The sequence below is a fragment of the Bubalus bubalis genome, chromosome 3, assembly GCF_019923935.1.
Source record: "Bubalus bubalis isolate 160015118507 breed Murrah chromosome 3, NDDB_SH_1, whole genome shotgun sequence".
NCBI classification, from domain to species: domain Eukaryota; kingdom Metazoa; phylum Chordata; class Mammalia; order Artiodactyla; family Bovidae; genus Bubalus; species Bubalus bubalis.
The window spans coordinates 6,675,047-6,696,676 of NC_059159.1; the positions used below are offsets into that span (position 1 = coordinate 6,675,047).

At 55.8% G+C, this 21,630-nt stretch overlaps 1 protein-coding gene across 6 annotated transcripts in view; it reads left to right on the forward strand.

Annotated features, from left to right (window-relative positions):
- The window catches only part of RAB37 (RAB37, member RAS oncogene family), a 68,708-nt gene extending 47,078 nt beyond the window's left edge, over window positions 1–21,630 (forward strand). The window contains exons 2-10 of one of the 6 annotated variants that reach the window (XM_044938541.2): window positions 4,077–4,187; window positions 16,071–16,181; window positions 17,224–17,265; window positions 17,791–17,857; window positions 17,960–18,012; window positions 18,932–18,997; window positions 19,536–19,592; window positions 19,674–19,750; window positions 19,927–21,630. In XM_044938541.2, coding sequence (XP_044794476.2) covers window positions 4,077–4,187; window positions 16,071–16,181; window positions 17,224–17,265; window positions 17,791–17,857; window positions 17,960–18,012; window positions 18,932–18,997; window positions 19,536–19,592; window positions 19,674–19,750; window positions 19,927–20,032 — 690 coding nt within the window. In that variant the 3' untranslated portion in view covers window positions 20,033–21,630. Of the gene's footprint in view, window positions 1–4,076; window positions 4,188–13,136; window positions 13,422–13,472; window positions 13,656–14,404; window positions 14,428–16,070; window positions 16,182–17,223; window positions 17,266–17,790; window positions 17,858–17,959; window positions 18,013–18,931; window positions 18,998–19,535; window positions 19,593–19,673; window positions 19,751–19,926 lie in introns of those variants that run through there. The other 5 variants (XM_025279462.3, XM_006045195.4, XM_044938542.2 and 2 more) reach the window with 5 other exon arrangements.

Genomic DNA, 21,630 nt, shown 5'->3' on the forward strand with positions numbered 1-21,630 from the left:
TTTAGTGGTTAAGAATCCACCTTACAATGCAGGGGACTCGAGTTCAATCCCTGATAGGGGAACTAAAGATCCCACATGCCTCGGAGCTACTAAATTGGTGGGCTACAATTACTGAGCCTGTAAGCCACAGCTAGAGAGTCCCTGTACTGCAAGGAAAGATCCCGTGAGCCACAACTAAGACCCAGGGTAGCCAAATAAATAAACACATATTTTCTTTAAATCTATCTAATCAAATGCATCTGGACTTCCCTGGTGGCCCAGCGGTTAAGACTCCATGCTTCCGCTGCAGGGGGCACAGCTTTGATCCCTGATCTGGTAACGAAGGGTCTTCCCAGGTGGCATTAGAATCCACCTGCCAGTGCAGGAGATGCAGGAGATGTGGGTTCAGTCCCTGGGTTGGGAAGATCCCCTGGAGGAGGGCATGGCAACCCACTCCAGTATTCTTGCCCGGGAAATCCCATGGACAGAGCTGACTGGCAGACTACGGTCCATAGGGTCACAAAGAGTCAGACATGACTGAAGCGACTTAGCACAGATGTATGCTGGTAACTAAGATCCCACAGGCCACACAGTATGGCAAAAAAAAAAAAAAAATGCATCTGACCTTCCTACCTTGACAAAAATACCTGCCTACCAACGCAGAAGCCAGATTTAAATGTATCATTCTCAGAAGTTCTGCACCGAGACATAGCAGCCTAGTGACAGACATCTTCCTCTCCTCAGCCCGCAGTCCACAGACGTTCCCCTGCCATCCCCACTCCCACACATTCTACATGCCAAGGTCCTCAGGAGAGTGTGTGCGTGAACACCCAGCCTTCACACCCAAGCTCTGTCCATATCCCAGCAAACAGCCACCCCTTGGCCACTACTCAGGCAACACTAGCAGTTACCTTGGAGCAAACTATAGTCTATAGCAGGGACACAAGTCTTTGAGCTCCATGGACCACTTATTTCAAAGGGAGGGGCACAGGCAGATAAAGACCAGGCATAAAGGTGGCCCTGGATTTCAGGGGCAATCATTCAATATCTAAATTGATCAGCTCTGAGCTCTCCATGGTGACCCAGAAAAAAAGTTGGCCCTCATCATCAACTGACACCTGACGTGATCATCTTCACAGAGTTGCTGTTTTTAAAAAGATCAGCCCAAGCGCATCATCCCGCCCTTGCCTCCAGACAGAATTCTGCTGGATCTGAAATACTGAACCCCATCACCCTGGACTGTGTCCTCACTGAATCAGAAAAGGTCCCAAGAAGAGGGAACTGTTTTCACAGGAGACAAGAAGGTGATGGTAACTCTTCATCCTGGAGAGGACAAGGATAAGGGCAGAAAGAACGAGAATCTGTCCTATCTTTTAGTAAAAGTGGTGGATGCAGATGGACAGACTGACCCTTCACATTCTGGAATATTCTCTCTAGGAAGCACTTCTTCCAGTTTGAGGAAGTTAGATTTGAGATGTAAATTATTACAGCCACTGCATACAACAAACAATGGAGCGTTTTCACCCGGGAGGAAATAAAGGAAAAGAGAAGCCGCTCAGCCATGTCTGACACTTTGTGACCCCACGGACTGTAGCCCAGCAGGCTGCTCCATCCATGGGATTTTCCAGGCAAGAGTACTGGAGTGGGTTGCCATTTCCTTCTCCAGGAGGAAATAAGAACTGAATAGAATTTGGTTCGGGAAGTGGGACTGAGGGAACACGGTCAAAGAGCGTCCAAAGGTGACATCGTGTATGACCCCTGCTAGTGATTCATGCCATGGTCAGAGCAAACAGTGCGGGCGCCACGGTCTGACCCAAGGAGGCCCTGTCAATCTTTACAGTTTTTCATGTTTGTTTCTTTGCATCTTTATGGTTTTGTAAGTTGAGCTAAAGCTGGCATCTCCCAAGTCTTTCCAGTGACCCTGAACACTTGCCTTTGGACAGTGGCTACTGTCCACTTTGAAACGAATGCATTTACCCAGCCATTCATTCATCGAAGATCCACTGGCTATGAGCCTCTGAGTGCATGTTGATTTCCTCCATATCACATATGATTTTCTTTCAGGCATTGCACTTGAACTTCCAGGCAATTCTCCCCACTACTTCCTGCAAGTACGGAAGTAGCCAGACCCTTCTTTCCCAGACTCTGCATCCCTTTGAAATGTTATCCTCTCCAAGGCCAAGTGCAAATTCTTCCCAATGTGTATATCCAGGCGTCCTCATTTTCTTCATTCTACAGACTTTCCCATAAGGGAGACCCCCAGACACAGGTATTCCAAGAAGCAGATGCCAAAAGGGTTAGGAAACGTTCAGGGATTTTGGACTTCCCTACTAGTCTAGTGGTTAAGACTCCGAGCCTCCAACGAGGGTTCGATCCCTGGTAGGGGAAGTAAGATCCCCTGTGCCCCATAGTGTGGTCACAAAAAAAAAAAAAAACAGCACAAGGATATGATTGAGGGAAACACCTATGAGAGCAATGGGGTGGGAGAGGCAGGGAAAGCGGCCAGGCTGTGATGAAGGCGTCGACTTTAAAAAGACGCACAACGTGAGAGTTGTGAGTTAAGTTTTATTTGGGGCAAAATGACTGCAACCCGGGAGACAGCACCCCAGCTAGCTCTGAGAGACTGCTCCGAGGAGGTAGTGGAGGAGGTCAATATGTGTGATTTTGGTGAAGGGGGAGTTCATGCAATTGAGCACCTATTTTACAAAAGGTATTTTTCTGCTAGTTACGAGCAGCTGATGTCACCATGAAGAGATTTAGTGCTTTCCTAGACATGAAGGGCGGAGAAGGCAATGGCACCCCACTCCAGTACTCTTGCCTGGAAAAATCCCATGGACAGAGGAGCCTAGTAGGCTGCAGTCCATGGGGTCGCTAAGAGTTGGACACGACTTCACTTTCACTTTCACTTTTCACTTTCATGCATTGGAGCAGGAAATGGCAACCCACTCCAGTGTTCTTGCCTGGAGAATCCCAGGGACGGCAGAGCCTGGTGGGCTGCTGTCTATGGTGTCACACAGAGTCGGACACGACTGAAGTGACTTAGCAGCAGCAGCAGATATGAAGAGATGCGAGGATTGGGGTCATGAAATCAAGTCCTGAAAGTATCTAACTATCTAAAGACCTGTTCCACCAGTTTTTCTGGAGCACATAGTGCCCCATTCTTCACCCTGAACTCCCTTCCGGGCATCTTGAAGGTCAACAGCTGCAGCAACACCGGATTCAGTCTCCGCAGAAGCAGATGTCAGATGCCCTTGCACGCGTGCGTGCCAAGTCGCTCCAGTGGTGCCTGACTCTATGCGGCTACGGATTGTAGCCTATGTCCACAGGATTCTCCAGGCAACAATACTGGAGTGGGTCGCCATGCCATCCATCAGGGGCTCTTCCTGACCCAGGGATCGAACCCAAGACTCTCATGTCTCCTGCATTGGCAGGTGGATTCTTTACCACTGGCGGGAGACCTGGGTTCGATCCCTGGGTCAGGAAGATCTCCTGATGGAGGGCATGGCGACCTACTCCAGTATTCTTGCCTGGAGAATCGCATGGACAGAGGAGTCTGGCGGGCTGCAGTCCATGGGGTCGCAAAGAGTCGGACATGACTGAGTAACTGAGCCCAGCACAGCGCCACCTGGGAACCCGGCAGATGCCCTTGGCAAGCGCCAACTCGTGGTTGACCCAGGCCTGTCCCCAGGTGAAGGAGGAAGAGCAGGAAGATTGGGTAGACATGTGCAAGGCTGCTATGAAGTCTCTGGAAGTTTCTGCAAAACTGCAAGAGACTCCAGGAGCCAAAGTTGGCTTTTAGGGAAGTCTTGCTTCTCCCAGGAACAGACCAATGACGGCCCGCAGAGCACAGCAGAGGGACTTCAGTCAGCGATGCCCCGGGGGCTGGAAGTCTGAGAGGCACATTCTCAAGGTCACCCGAGAGACTGATTAACTTGGGTTGAAACAAGATTTCCTTCATGCTTTCACACCATGTTCAGCGGTTTCACTAGGATATCCAGAGCTTGGGCGGGGGGGGTGTGTGTGTGTGAACATGTGTATGTGTGCTTAGAAGGAGCCCACTCCCACAGCTCCAGAACCTCTCTGTTGCTCCCTTTCAGACCATCCTGGTGGGGGACAGCGGCGTGGGGAAGACCTCCCTGCTGGTTCAGTTCGACCAGGGCAAGTTCATCCCAGGCTCCTTCTCGGCCACCGTGGGCATCGGATTCACAGTAAGCACTCCTGGGCTTGGGGGCCCTACTGGGCCTCTGATAGGGTCCCGGTAGGAGACAGGTGGACTCTCACACTGGGTCATTCAGGAGGTTTAATAAAACGGCTATTGGCCGAGGTGCAGGCAGGGGGTGGGGAAACCAGGAGGGATGTGGCAGGGCCCTTGGGCAGTTTCAGGGCATCCATCCCACCCAAGGTCTGAAGAAAGAGAAGAGGGAACAGTCAGCAGAACCAGGAACAAAGAGGGCTGTGTGCAGAGGGCTGCCCTGACCCCAGCAGTGGAACACAGCCACCGTCGGAGCCCACCCAGGAGGCAACCAGGGCAGGAAACTGTCCCCCGTCCCACACTGCTCCCCTCCTGCTCCCCGTCCACCTCCCTCTGGGGCTCCCCATGACCGAAGACAGTAGAAGGCAAGGGAGCATCCTGACATAGATACAGGGCAAAAAGAAGCCCAGAGAGGCAAAGAGGTAGCTTAAAAGTTGCACATAAGTCCATGGGACTTCCCTGGCGGCCCAGTGGTTAAGACTTCGCCTTCCCATGCAGGGGGTGCAGGTTCGATCTCTGGTCTGGGAGCTAGGGTCCCATGTGCCTTGCTCCAAGAAACCAGAACAAAACAGAAGCAATACTGTACCAAATTCTTTATGTTGCTGTTCAGTCGCCCAGGCGTATCCAGCTCTTCATGACGTTATGGACTGTAGCCCACCAGGCTCCTCTGTCTGTGGGATTCTTCAGGCAGGAATACTGGAGTGGGTTGCCATTTCCTCCTCCACGGGATCTTCCTGACCCAGGGATCGAATCTGCATCTCTTAATCTCCTGCATTGGCAGGCGGGTTCTTTACCACTAGTGCCTCCTGAGAAGCTCTTTATAAGACTTTAAACTATTTATAAAACTTTTAAAAATGGTCCACATCAAAAAAAAAAAAATGTTATACACATGTGCAAACTTGGCATTGTCTTGTGGGTCCTAGGGCACTGGCAGGTCAAGGGTTAAAGTTCAGGTTTTGTTTTTTTTTTTCACACTCTGTCTCTCCCTGGATACACCACGGGGGAGAAGCTCAGATTAAGGAAGCATCCTCAGGTTTTGTCTATTCTTAGCACCTCTGCAGGCCACAAAGCGCTTCCTCTAGCCCACATCCTTATTTCTCTCCACTTTCACTATGCCTGCCAGCGGCTGGCAGCGACCTTGAATCCTGGGGAAGCCTTTGGAAAGCTTTTGGGCCCTCTCTTGGATGGTGGCAGGCACAAAAGGGCCTTCTTTAGGGGTCCCCAGAATCCTAGTATCTGGAGATGCGGAAGGACAAATGTCATTTCTTGGGCAGCACAGGTGTTTGAAAGGCCAGCCTCCCGGACCAAACAGAGCACCAGGCCTGGGAGGTGCTGGGACACAGCAGAATCATGCTGGTGGGACCCCCCAGAATCTGGACTTGACCACTGGGTCACCGTGCAGAAGGCAAGGGACCATGATGGAGCAGAAACGAGAGACTGACCAGGGTATGCGCCAGGGCCTGAAGTTCAGCCGGAAAAACCAGCACCCAAGGCTCCTAGTGCTGAGAGCGGCGAGGCTGAGTCCAGGAGGGGCGGGGCCACACTGGCAGCCCCAGGCTTCGGACCAGGGTGCCAGGAAGCCAACCAGGATGGGAGTGCCAGGCGTCCTCCACTGCGGGCCTGCGTCACCAGCCCCTCAGTGTGCAGGGCACGCGTGTGCCCACAGTCACCCTCCTCACTCACTCCATCCCCGTCCTCCCGCGTGACAGAAGGCGAGAGGCAGAGAGGGGGTGGGGTTGGGGGGAAACTGATTCACGCTCCTCGGAGGCACAGGGGTGGGACCTCCAACGTTTGCCACCAGCCTGGTGAGAAAAGCGAGGCGACTGCCCATGTGAGAAGGAAGAAAGCGAGTGGCCAGCAGCGCATGGGCTGGGCCCACCCTCCCTCCTGGGCCTTGGCTGTGTGCTTGGCCCCGGTTCGCACCTCAGGACAAACCCACGGGCAGCTTATGCTGCGTGAGGGCCTGGGGGCCCAACTCAGCCCTGAGTCTGGGGTCTCCTGGGTCCAGTACGTGGCCTGGGAGCAGACCGGGCACACACCCTACCCCTCAGCCCACACTGGCCGTAGAAGGTGGTGACGACAGCCTGTGACAGGAGCCGTGGCGAGGACATGTGACTAACCCTGGGCCAGGCACCACAGCCCAGCTCCACACAAAAAGGCCTGCAGCGGTCGCTGGGAAAACGTTGGTCTCTTCCACAAGCCCCCTCCCCACTCCTCTGGCTAGCGCCAGGGACCTTCCACTCATTTCCTTCCCAGAGACGGTTCTCCTTCCAACCCTCTGCTCAGACCAGCTGGACCTTTGCCCAGCAGCTGAAGTCTCCCATGTCCTCTGACACAGGGGCTGGAGGACACGGGGGTCTCCTCCCAATATCAGTGGTCTGGGGGGCCCCAGAGAGCTGGGCTGCCAGACACTTGCTTGCCCACCTGTCATTTGCACATTAACTTGAAACACTGCTGACAGCTTGTTGTTGTTAAGTCATTAAGTCATGTCTGAGTCTTTGGGACCCCATGGACTGCAGCACGCCAGGCTTCCCTGTTCTTCACTGTCTCCCTGAGTTTGCTCAAACTTGTGTCCATTGAGTCAGTGATACCATCTGACCATCTCATCCTCTGTCGCTCCCTTCTCCTCTTGCCCTCAATCTTTCCCAGCATCAAGATATTTTCCAATGAGCTGGCCATGTGCAAATGTCCTGTGGCCAGCCCTGGCTGTGGTCAGAATTCCTGGTAGCCGGTGGGGGTGGGTGGGTGTCCTGTTGACCCAGCTCATTAGGCTGAGTGGAACCTGGGCAGCAGGAGAGAGGAGGAGTCCTTGACCTTCAATTTAAAGGAGACAGAGGTAGGGAATTCCCTGGTGGTCCAGTGGTTGGATACTGTACTTCCACTGCGGGAGACATGAATTCAATACCTGGTTGGGGAAACAAGATCCCACTTGCCACGTGGCCAAAAAAAAAGTTAGTAATAATAACAATAAATAAAGGAGACAGATGGAGAAGGCAATGGCGCCCCACTCCAGTACTCTTGCTTGGAAAATCCATGGATGGAGGAGCCTGGTAGGCTGCAGTCCATGGGGTCACTAAGAGTCGGACACGACTGAGCGACTTCACTTTCACTTTTTACTTTCATGCATTGGAGAAGGAAATGGCAACCCACTCCAGTATTCTTGCCTGGAGAATCCCAGGGACAGAGGAGCCTAATGGGCTGCTGTCTATGGGGTTGCAGAGAGTCGGACACGACTGAAGGGACTTAGCAGCAGTAGCAGCAGCAACAACAGGAGATAGAGGTGAGTGGGCAGACCACTGAGATCTGCCCCCAGGCCCTTTCCAGAACCTCTGAGCTCATTGCTTCCGGAAGTGGGACCTGCCCAGGTCCTGGGTAGATGGCTCTCAAAGCAAGGTCTTTGCCAACTCCTCTGTCATCAACTCCACCAAACTGGCGGCATAGTCCCATGGATGAGTTTACTGGGGTGCTGACACCCACAGGGTTCACACAGCAGTCTCCCCAGCTGGCCCCCTCCCCCCGAGTCAGGTCCTCCTGGCTATGTCTTGTCTCAGTGTCCCCTAAACTCTCCAGTCTTGCCTGAACTCAGCTGTAACGTTCATCTTCCTAAAGCCTCGTCCCTGGTCCCCACCACCTAGCACCATCAGTGGCTCATCTACCGCCTTCCAATAAAGTTGGAATCCGTCCTCTGCCTGCCAAGGTCTGGCGCAGTTCAGCCAGGTGGTTTCCAAACACGCAGGTAATGCACATAAAAACCTCCAGTTTGCCTGCAGTCATGGATCCCAAGCTCACCCACGCACACGTGGGGACCTGTGGTCAGGCACTTAGACTCTGATGTAGGTGTTCCCCAAGCTCTGGGGGTTTCTTGCCACCCCCTCTGCTCACTCCCCCATCTCCTGACTGCACACAAAAGGCCCTCCTCTGAACAACCATGAGGCTTCACGCAGCATCATCACTTCCATACTGGGAGGTTGTGTGGGGGTGTGGGGTGTGACTTGTGTACTGGAGGAGGGCAGGGAGATTGGTTAGGGGTGAAGTGTGGGGTGTGTGCCTTCTGGACTTGGGCGTGATGAGAGGGGCTGGGGTCATTGAGAGACACTGCATTCAGAGGGTGATCTCTACCCCTAGGGAAGGTGTGAGATGTGGGGTCAGTGAGGAGGGTGTTTGTGCAGTGACGTGGTGTGCGTGTTGGGGAGTGGTGTTGAGTCATGTCTGTGACCGTGAAGTGGTGACACGTGTCTGGGGAATGTGAGATGTGTGTGTTTGCAGAGGGGGTAAGGCATTGTGTGTTTATGGTATGATATGAGGTGCACCTGTGCTCACTGATAAAAAACGGTGCATGTGGAATGATTTGAGGTACTTACGTGACTTGAATTGAGGTGTGCATGACGTGAGCGGTGTGTGTTTCTGTGGCCTGGGTGGTGTGTATGATTTGAGGTGTGTGCGTGAGGTGTGTGCATGATGTAAGGTGTGTATTTGTGGTGTGAGCTGTTGTGTGTCTGTGGTGTGAGTTGTCTGGTGTCTATGACAGGGTGTGAGGTATGTGTGTGTCTGCGGTTTGAGTTGTCTGGTGTCTGTGATGGGGTGTGAGGTATGTGTGTGCCTGGGTTTGAGGTGTCTGTGATGCGGTTTGATGTGTCTCTGTGTGTGTGTCACATGAGATGTCTGTGTGTGTGTGTCATATGAGGTGTGTGTGTGTCTGGGTGTGAGGTGTCTGTGATGGGCTGTGACGTGTCTGTGTGTGCATGTCACGTGAGGTGTGCGTGCATGGGTGTGAGGTGTCTGTGATGGGGTGTGACGTGTCTCTGTGTGTGTGTCACGTGAGGTGTGCATGCCTGGGTGTGAGGTGTCTGTGATGGGGTGTGACGTGTCTGTGTGTGTGTGTCATGTGAGGTGTGTATGTCTGGGTGTGAGGTGTCTGTGATGGGGTGTGACATGTCTCTGTATTTGTGTCACGTGAGGTGTGCGTGTCTGGGTGTGAGGTGTCTGTGATGGTGTGTGACGTGTCTCTGTGTGCGTGTCACGTGAGGTGTGCGTGTCTGGGTGTGAGGTGTCTGTGATGGGGTGTGACATGTCTCTGTGTGCGTGTCACGTGAGGTGTGCATGTCTGGGTGTGAGGTGTCTGTGATGGGGTGTGACGTGTCTGTGTGTGCGTGTCACGTGAGGTGTGCGTGTCTGGGTGTGAGGTGTCTGTGATGGGGTGTGACGTGTCTGTGTGTGCGTGTCACGTGAGGTGTGCGTGTCTGGGTGTGAGGTGTCTGTGATGGGGTGTGACGTGTCTGTGTGCGTGTCACGTGAGGTGTGCATGTCTGGGTGTGAGGTGTCTGTGATGGGGTGTGACGTGTCTATGTGTGCGTGTCACGTGAGGTGTGCGTGTCTGGGTGTGAGGTGTCTGTGATGGGGTGTGACGTGTCTGTGTGTGCGTGTCACGTGAGGTGTGCGTGTCTGGGTGTGAGGTGTCTGTGATGGGGTGTGACGTGTCTGTGTGTGCGTGTCACGTGAGGTGTGCGTGTCTGGGTGTGAGGTGTCTGTGATGGTGTGTGACGTGTCTCTGTGTGTGTGTCACGTGAGGTGTGCGTATCTGGGTGTGAGGTGTCTGTGATGGGGTGTGACGTGTCTCTGTATTTGTGTCACGTGAGGTGTGCGTGTCTGGGTGTGAGATGTCTGTGATGGGGTGTGACGTGTCTCTGTGTGCGTGTCACGTGAGGTGTGCGTGCATGGGTGTGAGGTGTCTGTGATGGCGTGTGACGTGTCTGTGTCATGTGAGGTGTGCGTGTCTGGGTGTGAGGTGTCTGTGATGGGGTGTGACGTGTCTCTGTGTCTGTGTCATGTGAGGTGTGTGTGTGTGTGTCCATGGTAAGGTGCTAGGAGTGGGTGGGGTGACGTGTGCCCGGTGTGAGTACTTGGGGAGATGCAGGCTGCCCTGGCGTGCACACAACACTAGAGAGGCCGTCAGGAAGGCTGGACTCCCCAGAGGCTGTGTCCTCCGTCCACTCTCTCCGCCACCCCTCCTGTCTAAAGACACTCCCCATCTCTGAGTGGGCTGTGCGTCCTCCCTTTTTGGGCAACACCTGCCCCCCCAGCACCCCCCAGCTCTGAACATCCCTGACCCCCTCTCACTTTCGCCTCCCTGAAGGCTGCCCTTGAACACCCCGCCTGACACTGCAGTGTCCCAGAGGACAGCGTGTGACATACTCTGCTCATGACACCACCCATGGGCCCCAGACCCGGCAGGCCAGACAGACACGGCCCAGAGGGGTCCGGCTGGGCCTCTCTGCCATGTTAGTGGGCTTCACGCCCCACTGCTTCCAGCCCGCCCAGAGTGGAGATGCAGCAACACAGCGCTTGTATTTCTCCACCATTTCTAGAGCATCCACACCAATGGGCAACTTTCTCCATCCCAAACCTACCACAGGACAAAGACAGTCTTACGGAAGCCGACACAAACCACAGCTGGAGGCCAGAAATCAAGGCATGGGCAGGGCCACACTCCCTCTGAAGGCTCAAGGGAAGGACACTTCCTTGCCTTTTCCACCTTCCGGCGGCTCCCGGAAACTCTTGGCATTCCTTGACTAGTAGCTGCAACGGTCCCAGTTTTACGTCTGTCTCCACATGGCCGTTTTCTCCTTTCATCCCCTCCTTAAAAGGACACCATTCACATTGGATTGAGGTCCCACCCCCTCCTCCCTAGACAGCGAATTAAAAAACAGACACATGACTTTGCCAACAAAGGTTCGTCTAGTCAAAGCTATGGTTTTCCCAGTGGTCATGTATGGATGTGAGAATTGGACCATAAAGAAGGCTGAGCACTGAAGAATTGATGCTTTTGAACTGTGTTGTTGGAGAAGACTCTTGAGAGTCCCTTGGACTACAAGGAGAGCAAACCAGTCAATCCTAAAGGAAATCAACCCTGAATATTCATTGGAAGGACTGCTGCTGAAGCTGAAGCTCCAATACTTTGGCCACCTGATGCGAAGAACTGAGTCATCAGAAAAGACCCTGATACTGGGAAAGATTGAAGGCAGGAGGAGAATGGGACGACAGAGGATGAGATAACTGGATGGCATCACTGACTCAGTGGACATGAGTTTGAGCAAACTCCGGGTGATAGTGAAAGATAAGGAAGCCTGGCGTGCTGCAGTCCACAGGGTTGCAAAGAATCGGACACGACTTAGCAACCAAACAACAACCACCTCTCCTCTAAGGCCTCATCTTAAATAATTATACCCGCAACGACCCTACTTCCAAATAAGGTCACATTATGAGTTACTAGAGCTTAGGACTTGAGTTTTTCTCTGGGGAGGGGGGAACCACAATGCAACCCACATCAGCCTGGTTGGCAGAGGAAAGCCAGAGAGGACCAGACCACATCCCCTCTCCTTCCTCCTCAGTCATCACCCTCTCGCCTGCAGGGTTCCTGTGTGCCCTCAGGACACTGAATGGACTGGGGCATTATTTGTGACCAGAGCCTGTGACGCCCAAATAGCAGGCAAGAGGGGACATCGGCAGGGCTCTGTGTCCTCCCTGCTCGCGCCCCTCCCTATGTGGCATGAGCTTGTGGCACACCCACTTCTGGAAAATGGCTCCTGGGACTTCCCTGGTGGTGCAGTGGTTAAGACTCCGCACTTCTAAAGCAAGGGGCATGGGTTCGATCCCTGGTCAGGGAACTAAGATACCACATGCCGCACTTTGAGGCCAAAAAAATAAGTAAATAAATAACAATGCTCCATGGAAAATAGCTCCAAGTGATGCCTAAAGTTACAGGGCAGGAGGCAGGTGTACATGTACATGTATAGTCCCCATGAGGCTTATGTTTTCCCGTAAGCCAGGCCTGCCCCTTGCCCCTCACCCCCAATACCTCGGTAAAGAGGGGCAGGGCCCCTGCCCCTCTACGTGCCTCTCACCCAGTCCCTCTGTAAAGTACCCACCCTGTTCCCGTGGGAATCTGACTGCACTTATGTAGGATTTGGGATCAAGTATTGAATGGTGGGATGGCACCACCGACTTGATGGACATGAGTTTGAGTAAGCTCCAGGAGTTGGTGATGGACAGGGAAGCCTGGAGTGCTGCACTCCATGGGGTTGCAGAGAGTTGGACACAACTGAGCGACTGGACTGAACTGAACTGAATTGGTTAGCCAGGCCAGGGCCCCTGAACTCTGCTCTGGACCACCCCTGGACACGCTCTTAGTCTCTGTCAACAGGAGCAGTGGGGTTCCTGGGAGGTCCTGGAGACTCAGCTCAAACTGATTCACAACTTCGTGAATTCATTTGGTACCAGACTTTAAGACCTACTAGGTGCCAGAGGGGAGGGCCACACGTGGATAAGGCTAGTCCTGCCTTGAGGAGCACCTGGATTGGGAAGTGTGCGGGGAAGCCCGCCTGGGAAAGCTCTCCCGGTAGGGGACACCTCTGGGCACACCCCAAGAGGTCAGGGGGGAACAGCGGAAGTCTCAGAGTCCAAACACCAGCAGGGGGGCCCAAGCAAGTGTGGTGAAGAGTGAATACCCATCGGTCGGTAAACACAATTACATTCGGATGACGTCGAGCTAGGGCGCCCTGCTGCTGCTGCTAAATCACTTCAGCCGCGTTCGACTCTGTGTGACCCCATAGACGGCAGCCCACCAGGCTCCCCGGTCCCTGGGATTCTCCAGGCAAGAACACTGGAGTAGGTTGCCATTTCCTTCTCCAATGCATGAAAGTGAAAAGTGAAAGTGAAGTCGCTTAGTCGTGTCCGACTCTTCGCGACCCCGTGGGCGCACTAGCAAAAGCGAAACTGCCTGTGAGCTGAGCTCAGAACGCAGGCGTGCTCTTGAACCCGGCGCCGCGCGGCCCAGGGGCGTTTCCATGCTCCCCGGACACGCCCCCAGCCCCCTCACCCCAGCCACCTGTGGAGCGCAGGCCGAATGGAGCTTGGGCGCCGCCTGCTGGCCGCACTGGGCAGCGGCAACCCCGGCGCCAGCCCGCGGGTCCCAGTGATGCCAGACCTTCCCCAGAAGGCGGGGTCCCCAGGGACAGCTCCCCGTGGAACCCTAACCCCGGCAGCTGGCGGCCTTGGGGAGCTGTCCTAGGCTGGATTTGGCCTACGCCCTCCGATCGGTGCGGCTCTAGGGGCCTGCCTGCCCCCTCGAGAGCTGACTCTGCGGTCCTGCGCGCCCCCGCGGGACAGCCAGCTCCCCGCCAGCGTCGTTCAGGTGGCGGAACGGAGGGAGGAGCCTGTCGGGGTCCCGGCCTGGGGTGGTGGAGGGGAGAAGGAGCGGGCGGAGCTTCAGGCGAGGCGGTTCCTGCCTGTCCCTCGGCCGCCGCGGGCCCCAGCTCACCTCTGGTCCAGGGACATGACGGGAACGCCTGGCACCGCGGCCACCCGGGATGGCGAGGCCCCCGAGCGCTCCCCACCCTGCGGGCCGAGCCACGATCTCACGGGCAAGGTGGGTGGGCTCCGCGCCCAGCGCTGGGGACTCCGGTGCCAGCTCTGGGGGCCACCCCTTTCCCCCCCCCAGCCCCTCTCTGGCTGCCTCTGTGCTGGACTCATCCCATCCCCCCCAGGCAGCCAGGTCTTCCCAGAGTAAGCGGGGGAGGGTCGAGACAGCCCCCGGAGCCCATACCAACGTCCAGGGATCTGGGAGAGGAGAGGGGAGAGTAGGAAGTACTGAATGACTCCCCACCCCTGAGGACCCCAGCCTCATTTTCCTCTGCCTCACTTCGGCCAGTGCGAGCCCCGGGGAACCCCGGGCTTCTCGCTAGCCCCTGAGCCCACAGCTCTCCCAGGGCACAGGCTTCCCAAGCGCTGGGAAAGGCACTCCGAAGGGACGCCCCCTGAGGTGGGGGAATTTGCTCTTTAATGCCCTTCTCCCAGGGTGGACTAGGATCCCAGCTGCCCCCAGGTGCGACCCCTTCCCCTCCCACCCCTGGAGCCAGCTGCCCACACCTTCTTCTGGGAGGATGTTGCTAGCCAGAACAGTAGACTCACCTGGGAATTTTTTAGACCCTGAGAATGATGGGAGCGGTTAGGCACTAGTACCCCACCTGGGAGAGTTTAAGTCAGCTCTCTGGGCCTGGTTCCCGATGCGGGTGGCCCTGATTGAAGGAGGTGGGGTTGCTGATGGACACTAAGCAGTCTGCCCTTCCTCTGCACCCTGGGAGCAGACAGGAACTGGGATCTCTGAAAGAGGGAGCCCAGAGCATCCACTCTTCCTCCAGGTCAGGGAGAGATGATGAGGAGGCTGGCCCAGTCTCCTGCGGCATGACCTTGAAGGAGACCTGCCTTTCTCGGTGCCTTGCTTTCCTCCCTCCACCGCCCCCACCATCTTCTTTCAGGGGAAGCTAGTCTGCAAGTCACCCGCCCAGAGCCGCCCAGAGCCGTTGTTGAGATAGGCGTCCTGGTGCGGGCTGCAGGCAGGAAATGGGCCCCCAGTATGTTCAGGGGAGGGGGAGCCACTGAGAACCAGTCCTGGGCCATAGGGCACTGCCTGACCTCCTTGCTTGACAAGCCAGCTGAGTGTTTGCCTAGGAGGTGGCGAGGCTGGGCAACTGTTTGTGTTTGGTGGACTTGCCTGGCTGGGTGGCTGGCTGGCATCGCTTGCTCAAGGCAGCTGTGATCTCTAAAGTACACAGCTGCTTGCCTTCCCTCCCTCTCTCCCTCCTGCCCCATTGGGTACTGGTACCCAGGAACCAGGGAGCCATGCAGGCTCCAGAGAGCTCCACAGCCCCCAGCCCACCATCTGTCCAAGAAGTCATCCATCCTTCCTTCTAACCCTGTGGGAACTGCCACAGAAAGGTTAAGGGATCTTCCCAAAGTCCCCCAGTCACCCACGTACAAGACAGGACCCCAGCCTTCATGCACCTTTTGCTCAACTGCCCATCTAATCCCATACCCCATGGTCACAGCAGGAAAGTCTTTGGGCTCCATGGTCAAGGTCAAGGCCCCCAAAAGAACTCAAACCTTAGTCCCTGCTGCACCCATTAAGCATCTATTCAGCCAGTTGGAAAAAATTCCAACTTTAGGTCTCAACCCCTATTCTCTGAGTTTGAGGAATGTCAGGACAGAGGGGTCCCCTCCCCAGCCCCACCCTATCCCATCCCCAGAGGAGAGGAGCAGAGACTGGCCAGACAGTAAAGGGACAGACACATGCCCACACACACTCCCTCCCCCCCACCCCCCCACCCCACCCCCATGCCAGTTTGCAAGCCATTTGTCCCACTTGGGAGGTTACTGCGGAAAGCATTTCAGGCTAAATGTCTCTCTGCTTTAGTATAAATTTCAGCCTTCCCTAATTCACGCAAGGCTTTTACAAACATAAGATGTCATTAGGAACTTCCAAATAAAGGTGACCAAAAATAAAACACTGGAACATGAGCAATTTTAGAACATGCCTTGGCAACTGACAGAGGCCTACCTGCCTCAGATCCTGATACCCTCCCTTGGGTGGGAATCCCTGGCTGAAATATTAATGCTTCTCTTTCTGGTGCGGCGGCCCCACCCGTGTGTGCACACAGGCGTGGAACACACAGCAAGGAACACACAGCATGGCGTGGCGGGGGACCAAGGGGGCCGGAGTCTAGATGCATGAAAAGTGGTTGTTCTCGGGGCCACAGAGCACATTTGGGGACCTCTTGGCTCTGGGGTCTCAACTCGGGTGTCCCGGAAGCCAGATGAGGACAGGAGGGTCCAAGGGAGCGGCTGGGAGGCCAGCGGCAGCCCAGGAGAGTGGAAAAGAGCAGGAGGTGGCAGGTTTTCCAGAAGCAGGTGCCCGCTTGGGGCTCAGCATCCTTTCCCGGCCCTCCCTGGGAGCCCAGAGTCTTGCCCCAGCGCCCCATTAACTGCCTCTGCCCCCATCTCCTAGGTGATGCTTCTGGGAGACTCGGGCGTCGGCAAAACCTGTTTCCTCATCCGATTCAGAGACGGGGCCTTCCTGTCCGGGACCTTCATAGCCACCGTCGGCATAGACTTCAGGGTGAGGTGGCTGCAGGCTCCTCCTCCCAGCTGTGAACCAGGGGTCACGGCTTCAGGCACGGGGGGGCTGTCCTCTGCTCAGACCTGCGCTGACCCCTCACGTCTACAGTGGCTCACCCTAGAGGTGGCCAGCTTAGAGGAGTCTGGGCTTGCGGGGCTCCCTGCCCCCCCTACAGAATGAGAAATGAGAGACTACATCTTAAAATCCTGCCACTGAGCAGGGCAGACACACCCCCACGGTGTGAGCCGGCCCCTCAGGCAAGATGTGAGGTCAGCCGGTCTTTCTGGAGCTCAGAGCAGCACCGCAGGGCACGAGGTTGAGGAGCTGGACTGGTCCTGTGGGGAGAGAGCAGCAGCCAGCATCCCGCCCCCTCACCGGGATGAACCCATCTTGGGTTGGCATCAACAGATTGGCATCGGGGTTGCTGAGCACTCTGAGCACCGCACAGCCCCAGGGGCCAGGAGGACTCAGGCCTAACCCTGGCAGCGGGGCTCTCAGAGGCCGAATGCCTCCTCCCAGTAGAAGGGGAAGCTTCATCTAACGGTAGAACCAGTGGGCGACCAGGGCAAAGACAGCCCTGCAGATCCGCCCGCTGAGGTCTCCGAGATGCTGGTGGGCACCTCATCTCGAAGAGCTACTTTGCAGTGCTGAGACTGAGCCCCAGGAGAGGCAGACAGAAGCAGGGAAGAGGCAGGACTCCCCCCGCTCCCCCCACAGGGCTCGGGCTGTGTGCTCTGCTGAGCCCTGGGGAGCGGGGGCGGGCACGTTCTCGGGCTCCCTTGCCTTGGTGTGTTGTGAGGAGAGACAGCGTCCACAGAAGAGAGGACTCTGAAGTCGGGGTGCCTGGGGACGGAGTCGCCCTACCCTGATGGGACAATCTGGCTGGAGATATCTCCGGGGCTCGTCAGACGCCCTGGCACCTACCCTGGGGGAGCTGCCAGACAGGATGCCTGCTGTTGTGCAGGATTCAGCAGGACGCAGAAGCCAAGCCGCCTCCCCCGCCCTCCGCACCCACCTCTCCCTCTGCCCTTCTCTCTTTCAGAACAAAGTGGTGACCGTGGATGGTGTGAGAGTGAAACTGCAGGTGAGACCAGCGGCTGGGAGGGCTGGGGTGGAGGGGGGCGGCGGTTCAAGGATAGGGGCGCCTGCCCAGGCTCTTCACCCACTCACACGAGGCCTGTGGCCCTGCCCTCAGCCTGGGGTAATTTCCTGTGGGGCCCAGGAGAGGAAACGGCTTTTGTTTGTTTGATGTCTGCAGAGAAAGCCGTTCCCAGGCCCTCTCTTCTGTCAAAGGCAGCAGCTCCAAGTGCCTTCAGACAAGCTTAGGCTTGCTGCAAATCCTCCCCAGTGTCACAGGCCTCACATGCTCTAGGAGGCTAGACACCCCTAATCCCTGGACTTCACCACTCAGGGCAACAGCACCAGATGAGAACAGAACTCATTAACTCATTAACTACCACCATCTGGCACGTCACCAGGCCCTCACAGGCCCAGGCCCCTGAGAAACCAAAGAAAGAAACCTCTCACCTCCCACCCCTCGTACCACAAGGGTTTTCTCTGCCCAGCACAGTGCCTGCCCGTCTCTGACTGTCTGTCCTCCCCTCCCTAGATCTGGGACACGGCAGGGCAGGAGCGGTTCCGCAGTGTGACCCATGCTTATTACCGAGACGCCCAGGGTAAGGGCCTCCGGCACGGCGCCACTCCCCCAGCCCACTTGTAACAGTCACCCTACTGCCCCAAGTCCCCCCACCCCGTGTGACCTCTCTCTCCCCCTCCAGCCTTGCTCCTGCTGTACGACATCACCAACAAATCTTCCTTCGACAACATCCGGGTAGGTTCTCCCTGACCCACCACTCGCCACTCTCGGGATCCAGCAGGGCAGGACCGCTTCCTGCTTTGTGGGAATGGGTGGAGCCTGGAATACTGCTGCCTCGCTAAAAACACTCGAGCTGTGACTCAGAAGTAATAAACGCCTCGTGGGCAGCTGATTGGCATGTGGGCATGAAGGCCAAGCAGGCTGTGTGCCACTTGCTTACTCCTGCCTGTGATTTATAAGTGCACTTCATGACCGAGTGCTCAGAAAGTCCCCAGCTCCACCCTGGACAAGAGCTCATGGGAAGAGCCCAAGCAGAAAACGTCTACCATATATGCAGCCCAAGTTTCTAGAAAGTGACTCAGGCAGACAGAATGAGTGGCTCTGTCCTCACAAGCAAACTATCCAGTAGTCGAGGCAATAATTCAATACATATAAGCACTGACTCTGTGCACAAGTACGGTGAAGGTTGCACATGCTCCCCGACCTCAAGAGGTTGGCAAGCAAACCAGGGAAACCAGACACATAGAGATAAAACAGCTTACCAACTGGATGGAACCCATGGCATCCCTACTGCCTCCCCCAACCCCACGGGCATGGCAGACATCTCTAATCGATCACAGTATTTTTGATCACCGAGCCCTTACGTGGCCTTAGAACCCTCTACGGGGTTCAAGGAGAGTGCTGGTGACTAGAGCCGATCTAGAACATAAAGCCTGTGCCTCCTCTAACTTCCATAAAACTGAGAGTTACACTGTAAGGGGTTTAGAGCTATTCAGGACTGGAGAGAGGCCCGAGCGAAGATGCAGGAGAGAGAAGGCCCAAGGTGTTCAGTGATCGGGGGCAGTGAGTAGCCCAGGAGGATCCAGAGGGGAGAAGCAGGGAAGGCCGGGGGAAGGAGGAGAATGGCTGGGGCTCAGCGCGCCCTCTCCCACAGGCTTGGCTCACTGAGATTCACGAGTATGCCCAGAGGGATGTGGTGGTCATGCTTCTGGGCAACAAGGTGAGTGGCTTCAGGGCAGGGTCGGCCCACCCTCCCCCACAACCTCCAGAGTAATTGCTGGACATCCTGCCACTAAAGAACTCTTTCCAGCCTCCAGTTCAGAGGTCAGACCTATCTGCAAGCTTCTGCCCATCTCATCTGCCCTCTTAAAGCTTTGGAATTGGCCCCCTGCAGGGAAAGGTCAGGCTGTTTCCTGAGAAGTCCCGGAATGCCCAGCTACTCTGTTAGATCCTAGGGACTAGGTACATGGATGAAGATCTGAGATGGGAGAGGGTTAACCTCAACTACCGCCATCCCTTCGAGGCTGGTCACCACCCCTTTTCCAAGCGGAGTTACACACCATCTCCCTAAGTTAGGGTGAGATCCTCCGGCTGGGAGCTAAGAACCTGAGGAGGGGGTCCTGGCCCCGGGTGGATCAGACCACCTGCAGTCCTGCAGGCCACCAGCAGAGGGCGGGAGGTCCTGCTCCCAGGGCAGAGAGAGAGGCCTTGGGGGTCAAGGCATCCTTCCCCCAGAGTGACCCACCTGGGCTTGACAGGCAGATGTGAGCAGTGAAAGGGTGATCCGCTCAGAGGATGGAGAGATGCTGGCCAGGGTAAGTGACTGGCCCGGGGGTGGGAGGGGAGGGATGGGGGCAGCCCGAGACTGGCCATGGAGCACGCTCTCCCCCTGGCAGGAATATGGAGTTCCCTTCATGGAGACCAGCGCCAAGACGGGCATGAATGTGGAGCTAGCCTTTCTGGCCATTGCCAAGTGAGTACTGAGCCGGGAAGGGAGCGCGCAGGGCAGGGTGGCGCCATCTGGGACCCAGTGGGGCCTGGCCCCTCGCCCAGTCCCAGGGCCCATCTACAGCCTGCGTTCGGAGGCCGTGGGATTGGGGCAAGGCTCAGCTCCCCACCGACTGCCCAGCCCACTTCTTCTTCTTCAAGGGAGCTGAAATACAGAGCCAGGCGGCAGGCCGATGAGCCCAGCTTCCAGATCCGAGACTACGTGGAGTCCCAGAAGAAGCGGCCCAGCTGCTGCTCCTTCCTGTGAATCCCAAGGGTCTGAGAGGAAGCTCCAGAGGCCCCCGAGGATGCAGCCATCCTCCCCCCACCCCCCCAGACCTGGCTTCTTCTGAGCAGCTGAACCAGCGGGGAGAGAGCTTGGGGACCACTGCACAGCCCCTCCGGACTCCTGCCCCTCCCCTAACTCCTGGAGCTTCCCTGCGTCCGCAGGGGGGGCAAAATATTTATCTTTCATTTTAATAATACATAACTTAATCAAAAGGGGACCAGAAAAACCGAGCCAGAGAGCTGGTGGTGGTCCTTTGGCCTTCTATTACTAGGACTTAGGAGCCTGGGCCACCCTCCTGACCACCATGAGGGTGGTATTGCTCCAGCTCAGCACCAGGGGGCACTGATGCACTTCTGGGACATAAGGGCAAGTAGTGACACCACCCCCCCACCCCAATCCTTCAGCTGGCCAGCGGCTGAGCAAACCCAGGCCTTCATTTCCTCCAGCTCCCCAGAGAGCAATCTTCTCCAATAAAACAGAGCCCTTGTGCTGGGAGTCAGACCAAAGCCTCTGGAAGATAAGAGATGTGGAGATTAGGCCAGGGACCTGGCTCCCTGTGGGGAGATCGGAGAGGAGCAGCAGAGATTACGTCTATCTGTTTGGCTACCTCTGGGCTTACTGGCCCCCCTTCTGGGAGGTGTACCCCTTTTCCTCCAGCCCACAAATACATGAAAGCACCTGGAAACACCTGGTTCCTGTTCTCTGAACTTCAGATCCCAGAGGAGCCCCTCCTCCCTGAATGCCTGGCCTTATCTTTCTACCTTTCCATCTGTGTCTCCAGACACCTAAGGTTATAGACAGGAAAAGGTTATTCTGGTCCCAACTCTTTGGCAGGTAGGCAGCCCACAGGCTACTTCTTCAAGCAGGTCTAGTGCTTCTACTGGACAAAAGAGCCCAATAAAGAGAAATCAGAGAAAGCTCTGATCCTGGCATAGGCAGGAGGCAGAAGTGAGCAAACCTCAGGCCATTGTGTAACCCCCAAACCCAAGTGCTGCCTCCTCCCTGACCTCCCTCATTCCTTCTCAGACAGACAGACTAACCGACCAACCTTAGAGCCCAAACTGCTTTATCTCCCTTCTCTCTGACCCTGGTTAGGGAGTGAGAGGTCATCCATTTCCGGGTAAATCAACACATTGTATGCAAAACAATGTCTGCCTGGTAAGATCTGGGTGGGGAAAGGGGCCCGCAAGGAGTTTCTGTGTAGCCAAGGTCACAGGTCTCCCCAAGCCCTGACCTCAGCCCTAGGAAGAGGTCAGGAGCTGTGCAGATCATGATCTAGAGACACCTTTACTCTGGCTCTGTACACCCGGGGCCAGGAGAGGGGTATGTAAGGTATGCACTGCCCATTTCTCAGGCTGCTGCGTTTGCTTTCAAAGTAGAAATCTTGCTCTTTGAGCAGAGTCAGCAGCTCCAACTCAGGCCGATAAGGAAGCTCTCCAGGCAGAGCAGGGAGGAGCCTGACCTTGCAGGGTTCTTCTGGGGCCCAAGGCAGGTTGCAGGCGATCCAGTCACATGGGCTGCTCTGGGCCTCTAGCTTTTGTGTTTTTCAGCATTAAATGGCAGCATTTTGGAAAGTA